General features: G+C 45.0%; 2 protein-coding genes across 7 annotated transcripts in view; one reads left to right on the top strand and one right to left on the bottom strand.

The window, feature by feature from the left end:
• Positions 1-20,215, bottom strand: part of TRAF3IP2 (TRAF3 interacting protein 2) — a 44,633-nt gene that overhangs the window by 731 nt on the left and 23,687 nt on the right. For 2 of the 4 annotated variants that reach the window (NM_001035483.1, XM_024996844.2), the window contains 6 exon segments: positions 2,321-2,395; positions 6,553-6,669; positions 7,731-7,799; positions 12,207-12,295; positions 14,468-14,646; positions 18,073-18,265. In NM_001035483.1, coding sequence (NP_001030560.1) covers positions 2,321-2,395; positions 6,553-6,669; positions 7,731-7,799; positions 12,207-12,295; positions 14,468-14,646; positions 18,073-18,265 — 722 coding nt within the window. 4 annotated transcript variants of the gene reach the window in all.
• Positions 1-20,215, top strand: part of LOC784866 (gametogenetin) — a 99,914-nt gene that overhangs the window by 66,479 nt on the left and 13,220 nt on the right. The window lies entirely within an intron of this gene.

Genomic DNA, 20,215 nt, shown 5'->3' with positions numbered 1-20,215 from the left:
TGGCTCCGGGTGCCAGCTGTGTAGCTCATTACAGAAAGCACATGTGCACGGCATGTCCCATCAGTCTCCCAGGCTACCTGCCCTTCGCCTTTCAGCATGCTTTTCACCACCCTCTCCTGAGAGGGGTAGGACAGCGGTCACACAGAGCCACGTGAATTCCCCAGTGGCTCCGGCAGAAGTGTGCCAAGGCTGTGGGCATTCATCCAACTCATTATCCTTTCACTCCGGCCCCAGGTCTGACCCGCAGAAGGAGATTCCCCCACCGCAGATCCCAGCAATCCGGCAAAAGCCGAACCTGGTAGCCAGGGATCGAAGAGAGCGCGGTTTCAGACTGCCCTCAGGGAGTGGACATTCTGTTGGGGGCAGACAGATGACGCAGAGGTATAGTGTGTTCGATGGCAATGCAGGCCGTGGAGAAAAATAGAACAGAGTAAAAGGGGTAGGGAGTGCTGGGCAGGGATGAAAACAGCTGTGGTTTTAAGTCGGGCATTAGGGAAAGGTCTCCGCAAAGCTTCCTCACTCTACTTGTTTTCTAGTGAGATCTCTCCTTGCATGTTTTCAGTTGCTCAGTCGTGTACAGTTCTTTGAGACCCACGGCCTGTAGCCCGCCAGGCTCCCCTGGGGTCCAAGGGTCGCAAAGAGTTGGACGCAACTGAGAGACTGAACACACAGGGAAAGGTCTCACTGAGAAAACAAGTGAAGATGTGAAACAGTAGAGTGAGGAAGCTTTGCAGAGCCAGCTTTGACCCCTGGTCGGAGAACTAAGATCTCACATGCCGCAGGGCAACTACTGAGCCCACAGCTAAGACCCAGTGCAGCCAAACAAACATTTTCTTAAAAAAAAGACACAGTTACTGCCTTGAGGAGTTCATAGTCTTATGACGGAGTCAAAATGTAACTATTCTCCAGGCAGTAGCATGCCAAGGGGACAGGTAGACGGCAGTCTGCCCTGAGTGTGGGTAATAAGAGGATTGTTGGAAGAAGTTTAAAAAACATTAACAAAACCAGCTAAAAGTGGGTCTGCTTTTTTCTGTCGCCAAGCTCCAGTAATTCTAAACAATTACTCCCAACACTCCCACCCCCAGCCACATACTGTTGTTGACTCCAGGTACTCTCAAGAGAAGGACTGTTCAATATTTTGGGCATGAAGGGGGAGCAGTCAGGAAAGGCTAAGAAGAGATTGGGTGCTAGAGGGCTAAGTGAGAGCTCACCAGACAGACAAGTCAGGGGAGGGCGCTGCAAGCAGCGAGAACACAAGTGCAAAGACCCAGTAAGCGCGTGGCATGTGGCAGGACACCTGAAACGGCCCACAGTGACCAGGGCGCAGTGTCATCTGTGTGCACAGTGGCAAGGCAGAAAGCTGAGTGGGCAGGCAGAGCCCTCTTCTCAAGGGCCTCGTATGCCATACAAGGAAGATGAACGCGATCTGTAGTCGGTAGGAAACCCACCACAAAACTTCTAAGCTGGAGACAGATAGATCAGATCTACATTTCGGATGTTCCTCTTTGATGGCAGAGCAGAGGATGGCTGGTTCAGAGTCAAAGTGGACACAGCACAATGAGGAAGGAGATCGTACACTGAGAGCAGTCAGAGGCTGGGCAAGGGACAGGAGCACGCTGTCGGGCACGTTGTGAACTGGGCCAGCCCAGGGGTCCTGGTCCCATAAACTGGTCCCTCCTTTATCCAGGGCAGGAGTCTCAATGCAGTCCTGACATCCAGGGATACTCCAGGGTAGGGTTGGGCCTGAGCTCAGGGTGCTGGGATCTGGCTCCCAAGACCTTCACTACACAGCTGCCATCACTTCTCCAAGCCTGGCACAGGCTCTCAGATGTTTTTCGTCCCTGTTCTCCAAATCCGCTGGCCTGCCCTTCTAGTGAACACAATCCCTCCTATGAGCCACAGCAAAGTTCCCTTTGGTAACTGTGTAGGTTTAATTCCTGTATTCTACAGCTTTGAGCACTGAGCTATGTTCAACAAAACATTTCCGTGCAACAGCCAGCCAAAAATGCTCACATCTTGACTTTTATGTACAAGAGATAAGAAGTATCAGATGAACAGCCTCTTTTCATCTCATGGGCTAAAAACACAAACTACTTCTTTGTGTGTAATGGCTGTTTGAACAATTAGGACAGCGATGGTCTATCAGATAAAGCTTTAAAATCTTCCTGATTCAGGCTTCTTCACCGAGTGCTACAACTTGTTGATCTTTCTGGCAACACTGCTATCTCGAAGGATTGATAAAGAGCTGACAGGGTTTCCCACTTAAAATCCTGGAGCTTTTAAACCAAAGCTGGACTTAAAGACTCGTTTGTTCATTTACCTTCTTGGCATTTGGGAAGAGCACAGGGATGAATCTGAAGTTCATGCTTCCTTGTTTGATGAACTCAATCTGCATCTGGAACAGAACACACTTGAAGGTTTAATTTCAGGACTGAGGACGAGAAATTAATGGTTCTCACCATCATGCAAGCCCACATGGGATTTTTGTTCTGCTTTCTGTCAGTGCCACACACTCCTAATTTTAAGCTGTCCATCACACATCCACGCCTTTTGCCCATTCATCAATCACGTATTGAAAGCCTATTAAGAGTCAAGCTCTGTGTTAGACTTGGGGTTTCAAGGACTAGGATACTTTCCAAGGTGTGCTGAGCTGCCGCACAGCAGTTCACAGAAGCCTGGTGTGCATCTCTTCCCAAGTCTGTGTTCAGTGATTTCACAGTGGTAGTTTGAAGTCAGTCCTGCGAGCGTATTTGTACCATGGAAATGGACAAATGCTACAAATCAGGATTCCCCCTCCTTTTTTTTTTTTTTCCTGAGGACCAGTTTACCAGGTACCACAGCTATAAAGCCAGCAGCTTACTGAGCAGGCAGAAAGGAAAATTACCGACCACAGTACAGTGTGAAAAGTATGAACAAATTGCTGTGGTAGCCCAATGGGGGCCATCCTTTTCTACATCAGTGGTTTGAAGGAGTTACAAGGGAGGTGTCATTTGGATACTAAAAGCAAAGAAGAATTTGCTCAGGTAGGGAAAATGGAGGGAGGTGGGGGAAGGACGGCTTCAGCAAAGGAAATAGTATATGAGCAAATGTCTGGAGGTGTGAAGGAATGTTTGGGGGCTGGGACTGGTTAGGAATGCAGGGGGCCAGGGAGGGTGAGGGAAGCGAAGCTGGAGGTCAATAAGATGAGCTCCATCTGCCAAGCCTTAGGTTCCCCACACCACTCTGACATAGCAGCGGCCCCCAAAAGATCTAGCTGCCAAGAACTCGATCAAAACCAGAAATTTCAGCATGAGAGGAGTTAAGAGCCTTCCGAATCCTGTGACCAGCACAAAGCTTTCAGTCATCTGATGACAAAGGAGATGAGGAATTACGTGTTCCCAACTATCTCATCTTCCAACTGAATTTTATAACTGAGAAACCTTCACCATGCATGGGAATAAAAACAAAACCGAGAGGAAAGTGACAGTGGTAACGACTGAAATCACCATAGAAACCCCCTTATAAACACACACACACACACCTTCCAGGAGGTGTTTTCTCAGAATAACCTCCTGTTAAAAATCAGAAGATAACCCCAAAAGCCTATTTTAAAAGGGCGCTAGAGCGGTGGACTTAAAAGCACCAACGAGAGGAAGGGCACAGCGCTTGTAAGATAAACGTGAAGAACTGGACTCAGTCTCTGACTCCCAGGACACTGCATCCTGTAAAATTTTGCTTGTCTACTAGGCTACCCCAGTGACAGCACTTTCATTCTCTCTCATGTTTCCAGAGATAGACCTTCTGGGAAGCTGTTGGCTCTAGAATGCAGTTATTCCGGGGTTTGTTTGACCCCTCTGCCCTGGAGTTTTCTGCTGCTTGGAGGGGACCAGGAGGTCAGCCAGCTGGGCAGAAAGGCACTTTCCTATCTGGCCTCTTCGACCCCTCCACTGATGAGGAAGGGCCTGAGACATTGTTGTTGCAAGAAACGGAGTTTGGAGACAGTCTGGTCCATGGCTGGGCACTGTCAGACAAGCTCCAAGGTTCAGCTGCCTGTTACTGCCAGGCGACACCACACACCAGCAGAGCTTGACAGGTTTCCTGGGGAACTGGCAGCGACCTGGGGCCCTCAACACACACACGAGCTGACGGCCGGGGGACTGGCAGTTCCTAGAGATGGAGTGCTTTGGGGCCATGAAGTGCTTTGGCAGTGAAGGGGGATAGCACCTAGAGCCAGCTGTGACCTTTTAGGGCAGAAACAGTACCCCTCTCTGGGCTCCACCCGGGGGCTGCCAGGCTGGGTAAGAATGAAATAAGAGGGATACTCATCTTACTCTCTGACCTCCCCACCTTGCCTTGGCTTTTACTTTGGGTTGATTGTGAGCTCAAGTAAGGGGTCAGCACTTGGTAGAAGAGGAACCAGAGACTCTGAAGAACCAGACGGGGATATCCACGCATCCAGCCTGCCTTTTTCCTATGCTCCTCCTGAGCCACAGGATTTCAGTCCACTTCCCTTGAGTTAAAGCTGCATGTCCTTGCCCCTCCTGACCCCCTGGTGCCCTGTGCTGCTTACTTATTCCATCTGAGCCACTTTTGCTTCCTGTCCCATCTTCCTGTCTTAATCAGGGAACTTTTATGCCCATTCCAGGGGCCTTCCCCGCCTTGTGGAATGTTCAAGCTGAAATGGAGCTTACAAGTTCTAGTCCAGTGAGTTTCAAGCCTTTTTAAGTCTCAGAATCCTTGGTAAACAAGCCCGAGAAAGGCAGACAGCTCTGGGGGAGGTGCCCAGCAGGTATGGGCACAAGGGTGGCTTCACAGGAGAGTGTGACCGTCACAAGCCTAGTCTGGCATCCCAGTCAAGCAGGTGCTGTCTCCTCAAAGGTCAGTATGATCACAGAAAGCAGGGAGGCTGCTTGCCCGTAACACAGTCCGTTTCAAAGCTGGATGATATTTTCAGCCAGAATGTTCTGTCAGATGCTAAGTCTAACTTCCTGTTTGGTTCCTCTGCTGGTTTTAGTTTGACCAGGCCCCCAGAGTTCAGGTGTTGCTGATCTATCATGAACTAGAACCATACCTTCCCTTGACTGAGCATCTGATCTAGGCCTTATGCTCTACAGACTTTATTTCACCTAATCTTCACAACAATACTGTTCAGTTCAGTTCAGTTCAGTCGCTCAGTCATGTCCGACTCTTTGCGACCCCATGAATCACAGCATGCCAGGCCTCCCTGTCCATCACCAACTCCTGGAGTTCACTCAAACTTACATCCATCGAGTCGGTGATGCCATCCAGCCATCTCATCCTCTGTCGTCCCCTTCTCCTCTTGCCCCCAATCCCTCCCAGCATCAGAGTCTTTTCCAATGAGTCAACTTTTCACATGAGGTGGCCAAAGTATTAGAGTTTCAGCTTCAGCATCATTTCTTCCAAAGAAATCCCAGGGCTGATCTCCTTCAGAATGGACCGGTTGGATCTCCTTGCAGTCCAAGGGACTCTCAAGAGTCTTATTCAACACCACAGTTCAAAAGCATAAATTCTTCGGTGCTCAGCTGTCTTCACAGTCCAACTCTCACATTCATACATGACCACTGGAAAAACCATAGCCTTGACTAGACGGACATTTGTTGGCAAAGTAATATCTCTGCTTTTCAATATGTTGTCTAGGTTGGTCATAACTTTCCTTCCAAGGAGTAAGCATCTTTTAATTTCATGGCTGCAATCACCATCTGCAATGATTTTGGAGCCCAGAAAAATAAAGTCTGACACTGTTTCCACTGTTTCCCCATCTATTTCCCATGAAGTGATGGGACCAGATGCCATGATCTTCGTTTTCTGAATGTTGAGCTTTAAGCCAACTTTTTCACTCCTCTTTAGTGACCTATTTTTTGAATAGTAACATGGAAGCACAAAGAGGTTTAATGGTAAAGAATCTTCCTGCAGTACAGGAGAGCTGGGTTTGATCCCTGGGTCAGGAAGATCCCCTGGAGAAGAAAATGGCAACCCACTCCAGTATTCTTTCCTGGAGAATTCCATGGACAGAGGAGTCTGGCAGGCTACCATCCATTGGGTCACAAAGAGTCAGATACAGTGGAGCGACTCACTTTCACTTTCCACGGTCATACACCCGATACAGGAGGAAGGCAGGTTTGAACACGGGCTGCCTGACACTACACTGTGTCCTCTCGGATGTGCTGCTCTGGCTCTCTGAAAAGGCAGAGGACAGAACTGGGCACAAATGCAGGGAGCCTGCTCTCGTTACAGCCCTGTCTCCTGCCCTCCCAGGACTTCACATCTGTGGGTAAACAATTAAACCAGCAGAGTTCTGCTTTCCCGAATCTTGAAACTTAGAGATCACAGATTAATCTCCCTGTTACTGAGAAGGAACACGGAGTCCCAGAGGCGTGGGGACTTGCCCCAGGTCCCCAAGGTAGATGGAGCCAGAACCAACACCCGCCTCTCCTGCCTCATTCTTCAACCATCAGCCCTCACCCTCAGTGGGTATCCAGTGAAGGACAGGCTTTCACAGAAGCAGAAGCCCGACTCCGAGGGCTGGCAAGGTGCTGTGGTTTCATCACTCACCATTCGATGAATGTACTTAGTATGTAAGCCATGTTCATCCTCGTCCAGCTGCGACTCAGCGCCTTCCACATCCTGTTTGTATTTGGGGCTGATTGCTACGATTATCATCACTGTCTTCTGTTAATGAGAGGGAGAAAGCATGTTTATGGAAGTGTGGCGTGTGGTCCATTTGGGGAAGGCAGGCTGGAAACTGGCCAGCAAGACTGTGAGCATCTTCTGATATACTGCAGGGTGGAGGGCCGGCCCCCATCCACGGAAAGTGACAGGCAAGGCCCCAACCCAGGCAGACTCCTGGCTCCCCACCCGCTTTCCCCCTCCCCACAGCCCTGTCTCCCACCCCAGCTCCCTTCAAACACAAGAGTCTCTCCTAAATGGACGCGGTTCTGCCCACCATCTTCCACAACCATCACTAATAAAGGTCTAATGAAACCCGGAATGACTAAGTAACTCTGCATTGTGGCAGAGAGGCTCTGCCTCCCTCCAGCAGCGGGATCTAAGCTGTCAGTTACTGCACCCTTGACTGCCCTGCTTGCCGCTGACGCTTAGCCCAGTCGGGAGGAGCAGACCCTTCAGCACAAAGCAAACATCAGGCTGCAGACAAAAGGAAAAGCCTCAAAACCCCAGCCAGCTCAGACTCCGTCCCCCACCGGCTGACGCGGACAGGCTGGCGGCAATCAATTTCTATCTTGTTAAAGCACAACGTGTCCCAGTGGCGGGTATAGATTCTGTCCGTGAAAAACAAATCACAAGGCTGTGAGGGGGCATCTGGGGTGGGGGGTGGGCGGCGTGCTGCCCTGCCTGTGAGGCTGCCCAGGAAGCCTCTTCAGTCTGATCCTGCAGAACACTTGGTGCTGGCCTCAGATTAAATTGAAGTCTGCTGCTCCCTCCCTACTCCCCGCCTTCATTTCCTCCTTCCCTATTCTGGTCAAAAAATTGTTTGCTCTGATTATTATCAACCACCTGTGTCTGGTTCGACAGTTATTTCCTGCCTGTGCATGTCCAGGAGGGTGACCCCATCCTTTCCAGGTCTTTGCACGGCTGCCAACAAGGGAAGCTTTGTTGGGACTTGGTCAGCTTTGGCCGTGGTGGGTATGCCAGTGCTTCTTTCATAAAATAACTCCACAAGCTAATTGTCTTTCTCACCAGCAAACAAGGTCAGAATTTTGGAATGTACTTACATCCCTAAGGTAGCGTTCCATCCACTTAATGATATCAATGCCTCGGATTCTATCTTCAAATATGTCAATCTACAAGAAAAAAAAGATGTGGAAAGTGGCTCTTAATGAGAAGCTCTGTCTAGATGCAAAGCAAGAGAAAGCACAAGAGGCTGTATACATTTAAGGCTGAAAAAGTCACTAATGTGTTTTTGCAAAGAAGAGCCTGAAAGTCTAAAAATCAAGATGTAGTTTTCTTAAAATGTTTCCTATTTCAAGATTAGTAGGCATTTGAGTATTTAATATTAGTAATTATGTTTTAAAAATTTGAGAGACATAGTAGACCATCAAGTTGGATGTAAGCCAGCAACATATGCATTATATATATACACAAAACATATGCACATATATATGTGTGTGTATATATATATATATATCTGTAATTTGAAGGCAAACATGATTCTGGAGGATTTTAATGGATGTGTTGTATGCAAGTACTGAGATACAATATGGCACTTTGCTTGCATTAGCCAGGTCATTATTATGGTATTATATCCAGTTTTGACCTATATATTTAAAAAGGATTGTGTGAAACTTGAAGCAAATCCAAGAAACAGTCACAAAAACAATTATTGAGATAGTGGGGGAAAGGTTTATGATGAAAGTTGGGAAGTAGAACTCTTGGGCCTTGAAAAGACTGGTATTAAATATCAAATTTTTGAAGGGGAGAAAAACCAGTTATTTTCCATTTTACAGAAGCCCAAACAAGCCCTTTCTTGGGCTCAGGCTTGTCCTGCAGCCAGAGAGGAGTGTGTGTCTGCACAAGGTGCTCCTGATTGGAAGATGGATTGTGTACAGGGATGGTGATGCAGGGAGAGAGTCCCGAAGAGGGGTGATCTGATTCAGCCCCACTGCTCCCACGTCAGTTGTCCTCAGTGTCATGCTGCCGTTTAGGGCCAGTCAAGTTCCAGCCATTCAGCAAGCTTTCCATGCGTCCATGATCCAGTGTCACGTCTTTTCCCCACACATGTCCCATCTATTCTACTCTCCACATTTGCGCTCCCTGCGCCATAAAAGCACAGTGCAAGCCCCCCTCTCTGTGAATCCTCCCCACATACTGCCTTTCTCCTCCTCCCCTTAATGAACTCTACCCCACTGTGACTACTGATGGTACTGGACAATGAACACATTATTAGGGCATTCTTTCATTTACTGAATGTCTCATGGATGCCTGGCTTATCTCCTGAGCCAGGTTCTAAGCTTCCTATGGAACAAGATCCTGTTCTACACCAAACTCAGATACATATAGAATATGAATTCAGAATATGTATTTTTAAACTGATGGAACATAAAAGATGGAATGGCTTTTCTTTTGGTTTGGATGATTCCTGCTTTAAAATGTTCAATGGCCAATGACTACATTAGGTAACCTTGAGAGAGGCTTTCCAGTTCTCTGAGACTGCATCAGTTATCCATTTCTGTTTTACGAGAGAGAAGCAATGTATGTCAGGGCTGACAAGAGACGGGCAGCGTGGCTTTCCTCTTTCCACTTGGAAGACTTTGAAAATGTTCCCGAAGTTCTCTAAGTCTTACTATTTTCATTTGTAGTATGTGGTTAATAAACCTACTTCCTAGACTGCTTGTGAGGATTATAATGAGTTAGAGTGGAAAAGGCATATCATAATGCCAGGCATAAATAAGTCCTCGGTAAATGGTCATTCTTATTATTATCCCAGCACCTCAATTCTTCCTTGCTATGGAGGTAGACATTCTGGAAGCAACAATGTGCTGGAGGTCTTCCACTGGTCTCTCCAGACATCTACTAAAATATACAGCTTCTGTCAGGCCAACTTTTCCACCCAGCTACTGTTATGAGCTGAATTGTGTCCCTCCAAATTCATGTTTCAATATATGTCTTAACCCCTTGTGTCCCAGACTATGACTGTATTTGGATATAGGGCTTTTAAAAGGTGACTAAAGTAAAAGGGGTTTCGTAGGTGGGCCCTGATGCAGCATGACTGGTGTCCTTATAAGAGGAGACTATAAGGAAAGACCAGAGGAAAGACCAGGAGAAGACAGAGGGAGAAGACGGTCCTCTACAAGACAAGGAAGAGATTTCAGAATGAAACCAACCCTGCTGAAACCTTGATCTTATACTATGAGCCTCCACAACTGAGGAAATAAAGGACAGTTTAGGCTCCCTAATGGCACCCCACTCCACTACTCTTGCCTGGAAAATCCCATGGACGGAGGAGCCTGGAAGGCTGCAGTCCATGGGGTCGCTGAGGCTCGGACACGACTGAGAGACTTCACTTTCACTTTTCACTTTCATGCATTGGAGAAGGAAATGGCAACCCACTCCAGTGTTCTTGCATGGAGAATCCCAGGGATGGGGGAGCCTGGGGGCTGCCGTCTATGGGGTCGCCCAGAGTCAGACACGACTGAAGTGACTTAGCAGCAGCAGCAGCAGCAGCAGCCTGTGGTACTCTGTGGCAGACCCGGCAAACCAATATAGTGCCCCCTTTAGGTTGTAGGAGTCACTGGTCCCTTGTCTTTTTAGGCCTCAGGGTGGTAGACTCTCCTTGCTTTTGCTAGGCCTGGGATATTGCACTATTCATTCTCTATGGGTTTCCTCGACTCACCTAGAACTTTGAAAATGATCCATTTATTAAATTACCCATTAAATTAATTTTTATCCACTAAGGGGATCTTGATGTAGCGATACAATAACTTAGCTATCCAGGATGAGGCTCTGGGATTTTACCACAAGCTTTAAGGACTTCCCTGGTGGCTCGGATGGTAAAGAATCCATCTGCAATGCAGGAGACCTGGGTTCGATCCCTGGATTGGGAAGATGCCCTGGAGAAGGAAATGGCAACCCACTCCAGTATTCTTGCCTGGAAAATTCCATTCCCAGAGGACTTTGGTGGGTTATAGTTCACAGGGTCACAAAGAGTCCGACATGACTGAACAACTCACACTTTCACTTTTCACTTCATAATGATGAGGATTAGGGTTTAGGGACAAATTTAAATTGGGCCTAAGCAGCCCCTAATTGTTAAGGTCATAAAAACCTGTCCTCTTCTCTGGGGCAATCAGTATGCTTATGTGGAAAGGACTAAAATAAGATCTTTTCTACAATGTTGGCCTTATGTCCTATAATTTGATTTTATATGACTTGCCCCAGTGTTTCTTATCCCAGAAACGAGAAATTGAAATGCTGATCTGTATATATTCACATATCTATATAGTCATGAAGTTGGGGTGTAGAGTGTATACTTGTAAAAATTTTCGTATACTTCCATTTAAAAATAATTACAGACTAAAGAAATATTTGAATAAAACTCCTGTTAGAAATGCTAAATAATCCTTAAAATGGACATTTAGTTACTAAGTATTCTTTCTTTATTCTTCAACATTTGTATTTGTAGATATTTCCCTTAATTTTTCACTACTCTTTAGCATCCACTGTCACTAAATACACAGAGGAGGCCTCAGGGAAGGAAGAGAAGTGATATCAGTGTTTGAGGAAAGCCAGTCCTCCGAGTAGCCTCCTGTGGTATTCTATTTATCCTAAGGAAGACTTACATGGGTGTAAGCTGTGCTTTTCCAAGGCACTGCAGGGCACTTGAAGAGTGTGTGCTTCCTGAAATTTCTTGGCCTACGATCACAGTGGACTGCAGGGCTGGGGTGTCTACCTTCCTGAACTAGCCTAGACCAACTGAGAACCCGGCCCTGGGTCGCAGAACCTGGCTCCCTGTTCAGAATTGTCGGTGCTGGACTGCCAGCTGTGCACAGTGGGGTGGGGGGCCCCAGGCTGCCGGGCTTCCACCTCAAACCATGCAACCCAGTGCAGAATGCAAGGATCTTGTCAAATGAGCAGGTGACCTGGTGAGCCTCCTGCACCGCAAGAAGCACAACCAAAGTGACATGATTGGTGAGGAAGGGCAAAGGTGCCAAGTGCAGTGAGAGCCCGGCTTTCCTTTAGGCTGAGCACCAGCTGCGTGCATGCTGGGCATCAACACCGTGCTAGCTGTTCAAAGGCACTTGTTTGTTGCTGCTGCTTAGTTACTTCTGTTGTGTCCGACTCCGTGCGACCCCATGGACTGTAGCCCACCAGGCTCCTCTGTCCATGGGATTCTCCAGGCAAGAATGCTGGAGTGGGTTGCCATGCCCTCCTCCGGGGGATCTTCCCATCCCAGGGATTGAACCCTGGCCTCCTGCATTGCAGACAGATTCTTTGCTGTCTGAGCCACCAGGGAAGTCCTCAGAGGCACTTGGGGTCACTCAAAAGGCATGCAAGAAAAACATGTTGGAGAGTTTGGATAGTTTGAATTCTAGAAAACAATTACCTAAACCCATAAGCATTTGGGTCATGATCACATAAATCATATAATAGAGTTTAAGCCATCAACAACTTTTGACACGTTTCTCTTATTTTTTTTGTTTTCATTATACTCACTTTAATTGTTTAGTCTTCTCTTTGGATAAAATACTTACCGCAGTTTGGAAGCCGTTTACCAACAAAAAGTTCACGAATTTTACCACCTCCATGGCTGTGTCCATAGAATAAGTGATAAAGACTTTCCCTAAAGAGAGATTTTTGTCAATTATTAGAAACTAGTCAAATCATTCCACTCTAAACAACACTTGCAAATCGCATGCAGTGTCTTTTGGCCTTTTAGAACAGTGAAGGGACTCCTCAGAATGAGGGGGCGGTCTCAGGGCTTATGTCTGCAGCAGAGTGAACTGTCCTCAGACATAGATCTACAGGCCCAAAGGGGCAGGGGGTCCATCCCAGGGTGTGCAGACTGCTCAGGGTGCGTCAGAGAGAGTGCTGGCAGGCTGAGAGAAGCAGAGGAGGTCTTCTGAAAAACCACATGATGCATTAACAACAACAAAAAAAATCCGCCATCCAGAATCTGTGGGGCCTTAAGGTTAGGCCACCCCGGGTATATGAGACGCACTTGGCACTGTGCCCAAGAAAATACTCTCACAGCAGGCCTGGAAGTTGAGCCCTGCTAAGAGGCCACCCAGCCGTGTCCTCTTTTGATCTCATGATGTGATGCTCTCTGATACCCTGAACTTGATGAGAGCAAGTGAGGGGAGGGAGAAAGTGGTTCTCCACCACCTTCTTCCCCTCACTACTTATTGGTCGGGGACTGGCAAGGAAGTTAGAGTAGACTAAAGGGCAGCTCAGAAATGTTATTAAGAACTTCAGTAGCTTGAAGCAGAGACCCTGCCTCTGGGCAGTCCAGCATCACTGACTCCCTTACTTGTCCATGAGTCAGTCTAGAGCTGCAGATGGCATTGTGCCCACAAGCTTAACCCAGTCAGGATAAGAACCAGTGTTCTCCCAGGCTAATGTCTTGGGTAAATTATCTGGCTAGCGTGTTAATGTAGTAGATGAATAATCTCTCTCTGTTGGCATTTAGTCTGAAATCAACTGGCTACATCTCAGGAAGCTCTGGGGCAGAGGGTGGAGAAGACAGTGGGGGCGGGGTTGGAGGGAACCCACTTACTACGCTTGAAAGTGTTAGTTGCTCAGTCGTGTCCAACTCTTTGCAACCCCATGCACTGTAGCACACCAGGCTCCTGTACTCATGGAATTCTCCAGGTAAGAATACTGGAGTGAGTAGCCATTCCGTCCTCCAGGGGACCTAGGCTCTTGTTTTTGAAGCACCTCTCTCAAATGAGAGGATGTTCAGTGGTCATATTGACTCATTTAAGCAGCCAGGCATATTGATGGCACTCAATATATTTTATTCTCAACACATAATATTCAACCAATTCCTCTGTAAGAATTTTAGGACTCCCTTTATAGGTTATGGTAAAATTAATACGCTCTATACACTGATATCCAGACTATATCCCAACATTATCTGTTCTCCAGAAATGCTCAAAATTTAAATGTATAAGATTTTAAGATTAAAACAAAATTTTTTAAATAAAAAACAATTGTCATAGAAATCTTTCAGAGCCTTAAATGACTAAAGAATATTGATTCCCCAGTTGGAATTAACAAATGCAAAGGGCTTAATTTTAAGTTTAGTTCAAAGCAGTACCTAGATTTGGAAAGGGCTTATTGGAATTATGGCAAGCACAACAGAATAAAACAATTTCATAAGGGGTGACTGTTTTCTTAAGATTTCTGGAACTTACAGTCCTGACTGACCTTCATATGAGAACATTTTGGTGATATTTCAACATTTCTGGTTCTGGCTGCAAAATGTGGAAAAAGCATCATCACCTGACACTTAGTCGAATGTTTCTTTAAATAAAAGGCTTAGTTTGCATTTGGTTGTACAGCAGCATGGAGAATGTGAGACTGGTTTTTCCAAACACGATTGCTCATTCCTACAGGAAATGACCTCCTTCTTGAAGGCTGCTGCTAATTTATGGTGAGACACTAGGTCCCTGGCCAATACCACATGGACATCCAATCAATTTATCCAGGGACAAGTCCACTCAAGAGAATCATTTAGAAGAGGGAGAAAGCATGGGGGTTATTTGTTGTTGCAGTACAGTTGTAGAAAATCTAGTGGTAAGCACTTTGGGAGTATTGCAGGTGGTGTCAGAATCACTACAAACACTCACACAAAATCCTGGTTAGTTTTTAAACAAAAAGCAAAAAAGGATATTTCATTTCACTGTGGAGTATGTGAGAAATATCCAAGATTATAGATGAAGAATCATCAAGTACTCTCAAAGTGTAAGACGTGACCAAGAAGGAGGAAAAAACCACATTGCAAACAACTTACGCAATTCTTCTGGCAAATTGCTTGTTTTCAGAGTTCCTCTGGCTAGAGGGTGACTCGGGGGTCTGGGGACAGCAGCTGGCGATGGAGCCTGGGGATCCTGTGGCCTCAGCTCGGCAGGACACTCCAAGGACCCCTCAGGAGCACCACCTCTATTAGGTGGCTGGTTATACAGCTGATCCCTGGAAAGGAATACATTCACAGTAAATGTTCATGTTGCATAAAGGCAAACCTAGAGGGACAGAAAGCCTTTAATGACTGTGGGTAATACCAGTGAGCTATCTTTCTTCTGCCTCCATTTCTTTTCTGAGCCAGAAGGACAAAGGTTTGGTGTTTTGTTTTGTTTTTTTCCTCAGACTTTTTGTCAATAAGCAGTTCAGCCAGCTGGCATTTATAAGGGCCTGTGCTTGGGGTCAAAGAGGGAAGCAGGATTTGATTTCTGAATTTAAGGACTGTATAATGGGGAAGATGATTCTTATGTTCAGATCAGACAAGACCACCAACAAAACAAAGTAATATAATGGGTGACATAGAAGGTTTGATGTTTAGGCATTCAGATAAAACGACAGAACTTTAAGCTCATAATAGATAACATTTGGGCTTCCCTGGTGGCTCCGACAATAAAGAATTTGCTTGCAATGCAGGAGGTATGGGTTCACTCCCTGGGTCTGGAAGATCCCCTGGAGAAGGGAATGGCTACCCACTTCAATAATCTTGCCTGGAGAATTCCATCAACAGAAGAGCCTGGTGGACTATATAGTCCTGGGGTCTCAAAGAGTCACAATTAACACAACAACAACAGATAACATTTATTTATGTATTAAAAGATAGAAAAGACCATGTAGGTTTAAAAGTATCTATGTTGTGGGGTCTCTTTGCTGGCCCAGTGGTTAAGACTCCTTGCTTCCACTCTATGGGGCACAGATTTGATCCCTGGTCCAGGAGCTAAAATTCCTCATGCTGCATGGCACAGCCGAAAAAAAAAGTATCTATGCTGCTAATATTTCACAAATGAACATCCAATTTTGAAGATCTACTAAAGACATGTCTACCACATTATCATATGGCATCTTTATTATTATTTTGGTCACCAGTATTCCTATGAATAGTCTGCTGAGAAGAAAGATCAGGTGCACTTGTGTGAGATTTGGAAGGTAGAAGGACATGTAAGCCATGCTTCTGCCACTTCTGTGGTTTCTGTTGCTAAGTGCTGTCATGGGGTGCTGAGGAGGCCTCCCAGTGTTCCGGTACAGCTTCAAGGGAAGGGCATGGGCATCGGTATTTTGCCAGTGCAGATCTGGTAGGCACGGAATGTTTCCAATAGCTGCAGTGGCAGTTTCCTGATTCTGGTTGGTGCTGGCAGCGTGGCCTAGATTGGAGAGCCCTGTGGTGGCTTTCTGGCCCTCTGCCTCTCTGACCAGGCCAGAGGAAGCAGCCCCTCTGTTCCCCAGTTCTGTGATATTGCCCGGGGACCATTCCTGGAAGCCCAACCTAAAACCTCCAGCCTCCAATGTCATAAGCACCCAATTCCTTATATTAAATCCCTTCTGTTTACAACAGCTAGAGTTGTTTCTGTTTTCTGTAACTGAATTCTAACTGCTAGGGGGACTAAAACTGTATCTATAATACTTTATTTCTTCAAAAAAATATGAAGTAAATGTGGCATTGTTAACATTTTAAAAAATCTAGGTAGCGGGAACAGGAATGTTACTTGTTATGTGTTTGCGATTGTTTTATATTATAAATTAAAAAAAAGTTTTGAATGTAATATCTATGTGTATAGGCCTAGTTTTAGTGGATTATTGCTTCTGCTTTCATATTTTTACCCAAAAGAGTAATCAAAAAATTCTGAAAGTCCTATGTAACAAGATTTAAAATTATACAAAATCTCAACTATGCTATTAATACATTTCTAATTGTGGTGTTTGAGGAAGTTATTTTTATTTTATATTATTATAGAAAAAATTTCTACACAATATGCCTTCATCTAATGGGGATCCAATTCCATATTCTTTTTGCATTAGTGCCTTTGTACCCAAAGTTAGTTGTTTACAAAAGATGATTGCTCATTTGACAAAGCTTCCCAGGTGGCGCTAGTGGTAAAGAACGCACCTTGGTAACCCACTCCCGTATTCTTGCTTGGAGAATCCCATGGACAGAGGAGCCTGGAGGGCTACAGTCCGCAGGGTCAAAAAGAGTCAGACACGACTGAAGTGACTTCATGCATGCATGCTCATTTGAAAAAAAAATCTTAAGGCCTTGATATTAAAAAAAACTTTCATATATAAACAATATAATGGAGAGTAATGACAGAGTAATCTTTCTGTATTAAGATTCTCCTTCCAAAGATCAGTAAGAAGAGAATTAATCTCATTACCTGAACTTACTTTTCATTATCTTAAAATGATAAATCCTTGGAGACCATAGTAGGCTTTAATTGATGTTATAAAAGCAATTGCTCTGAACTATTTTACAATAAATAAATCCAAAATTATTTCAAAATAAAAGTTCATTTAAAAAATTACTATTGCTTCTCCTATTCAACACTACACATAGAGATGCTTAAATTTTGTTTTCTTGGAATTTTAGATTGCTTTCTGCAAGAGTGCTGATCTGACTATAAACTCACTACTTAATTCCATTACTTAAATTCCATTCTATTTTTTTTGTAAAAAAAAAAAATAAGGCATCTGTCTGCAAAGAAAATCTGAGGGTTATTGGCTTTTGAGTGAAGAGGAAAGGCACCTTATTTGCCATTGTAAATAGAGTAGGCCTTTTTTTCAATACACTTTTTGAGCTGATTACCTATTTCTCCATTTCTGAAAAAAAACTGCTTCAATAAGAGGTTCATATCTCATTCCGTTCTCAAAATGGAATATAGATTTACTTTGAATGATAGATAAAAGTTGTGCTTGAGCAAGAGCAAATGTTTTATCTACTCTCTTTCCAATTTTGTCATAAATTAGGAAGCTCCATTTACATGAGTTTTCCCTGTATATTTTAGATCTATAAATGAAGAGAAAAAAAAAAAAAAAACTTGAGGAGTCAAAAAAGAACAATGAATAGAAATATGATTAAAAGATTAGACAATAATGTCAAGAAAAGCCAAAATTATTTTTCTGGAAGAAATATTGGAAAGACCTAATAATGGTGTTAAACATGAGTGAATGCTTTTATTACAAAATAACAGTTGTTTTAAATTTCTATTGAGAACCAATTGAATTTAAAATTTCAAAGTAAGAAATGGACTTAAACAGGTGTAGAGACTAGGGATATAAAAAAGAATTTTGTAGCCTTGGAAGTCAGTCATAGTGAAAATGAAAACCTATTTTTTGATCCAAAAGGCCAAGAGATCTGGAAGTAAAAGGTGTGACTTAGCATCTTAAGAGCCTTTCCTTCAAGGTCTTCATGTATCTGGTGAAGAGATTCTTATCACACAGCTTCCGTTTCCTCCTGACCTGAAAAGTCTGTGTGGGGTGTTCAACTGTGTGACTTGGTCACCAGCCTGCGTGGCAAAGGAATAGAGTTCTGATGCATATTGATTGCATTGGTGTCATTCTTTTTCATGTTAATATTGTCTGAAATTTGGCCCCATCAGTTGTACTTACTGATACCTGGGGAGACCTGGGGGAGAGTAGTTTCTCTGTGGAGGTCTCTCCTCTTGGTCCCAGGGGCTGGGACAACTCAGGATGACCTTCTGCACAGGGTGCAGGCCCCTCACATGGGCTCCAGGTGGGGCCTGCCCAGGTAGAGCTGGCTGGATCACTTGCTGGTAGGCTGCTCGAGGGTAGTTATGGCCATCTGTAGGTGAAGACAGCAAAGAAAACAGGAAAGACTGACTGTGGCTCCTTTGCATGAAAGGAGAGGTAAGCTCAGTGCAAATTTCTGTGTTTATACCAACTGAGGGTTCCATATATCATTTACCACCTCCGAGATGTTTGCCACATTTCTGTACTATTATTTACTTGATAGTTTTCATTAAACCGAGTCATTGTCTTTATTGTTTTTATAAACAAAAACATCTGTGAAATCATGAGTTTAATGTTTTAAATTGGAAACACAGAGCTCAACATAGGCCCCTATTTAAATTAGATGCTTAAAACAATCCAAACTGAGCTGATTCCAGCCCCACAGCTGATAAGGACGAGGATTTGGAGGGCATCTTTAAGAATGGGGAGGTAGCACCACAGAGAACCCTTTGGCCTAGGATGAGCTCTACCACCAGGTTTTGCTATTACAGCCTTCCTGGGTCAGGCCACATACACTCCAAGGGGTCCAGATCACCACGATTCCTACCATAACTCCCCAAGTTTTAAAACCCAAGGCTAGGAGAAATTATCCTCATGATAGCTACAGAATCACTACTTGTTCATTTCCCTCCCTGGACACACACACCCACACCCACCCACCCCCTAACACACACACCAGTCCTTCTTTGCTGCTGTTCAGTTGTTAAGTCGTGTTTGACTCTTTGTGACCCCATGGACTGTAGCATGCCAGGCTCCTCTGTCCTCTACCATCTCCCAGAGTTTGCTCAGATTCATGCCCATTGAGTCGGTGATGTTATCTACCAACTCATCCTCTGCCGCCCCCTTCTCCTTTCTCCTTCAGTCTTTCCCAGCATCAGGGTCTTTTCCAATGAGTCGGCTCTTTGCATCAGGTGGCCAAAGTATTGGAACTTTAGCTTCAGTATCAGTGCTTCCAGTGAATATTCAGGATTGATTTCCTTTAGGATTGACTGGTTTGATCTCCTTGCTGTCCAGTTCAGTTCAGTTCAGTTGCTCAGTCGTGTCCGACTCTTTGCAACCCCATGAATCACAGCACGCCAGGCCTCTCTGCCAATCACCAACTCCCAGAATTTACCCAAACTCATGTCCATTGAGTCAGTGATGCCATCCAACCATCTCATCCTCTGTTGTCCCCTTCTCCTCCTGCCTTCAATCTTTCCCAACATCAGGGTCTTTTCAAATGAGTCAGCTCTTCACATCAGGTGGCCAAAATACTGGAGTTTCAGTTTTAACATCAGTCCTTACAATGAACACCCAGGACCAATTTCCCTTAGGATGGACTGGTTGGATCTCCTTGCAGTCCAAGGGACTCTCAAGAGTCTTCTTCAACACCACAGTTCAAAAGCATCAATTCTTCTGCACTCAGCCCTCTTTAGAGTCCAACTTTGACATCCATACATGACCACTGGAAAAACCATAGCCTTGACTAGACAGACGTTTGTTGACAAAGTAATGTCTCTGCTTTTTAATATGCTGTCCAGGTTGGTCATAACTTTCCTTCCAAGGAGTAAGTGTCTTTTAATTCCATGGCTGCAATCACCATCTGCAGTGATTTTGGAGCCCCCCAAAATAAAGTCAGCCACTATTTCCACTGTTTCCCCATCGATTCACCATGAAGTAATGGGGCTGGATGCCATGATCTTACTTTTCTGAAAGTTGAGCTTTAAGCCAACATTTTCACTCTCCTCTTTCACTTTCATCAAGAGGTTCTTTATTTCTTCTTCACTTTCTGCCATAAGGGTGGTGTCATCTGCATATCTGAGGTTTTTGATATTTCTCCTGGCAATCTTGATTCCAGCTTGTGCTTCATCCAGCCCAGCGTTTCTCATGATGTACTCTGCATATAAGGGACCCTCAAGAGTCTCCTCCAGCACCACAGATTGAAAGCATCAATTCTTCGGCACTCAGCCTTCTTAGTGGTCCAACTCTCACACTGGTATGGGACTTCTTGAAAAACCATAGC

Source organism: Bos taurus, chromosome 9 (genome assembly GCF_002263795.3).
Source record: "Bos taurus isolate L1 Dominette 01449 registration number 42190680 breed Hereford chromosome 9, ARS-UCD2.0, whole genome shotgun sequence".
NCBI classification, from domain to species: Eukaryota; Metazoa; Chordata; class Mammalia; order Artiodactyla; family Bovidae; genus Bos; species Bos taurus.
The sequence above is the reverse complement of the archived record's forward strand: the minus strand, read 5'-3'. Positions and strand labels throughout refer to the sequence as shown.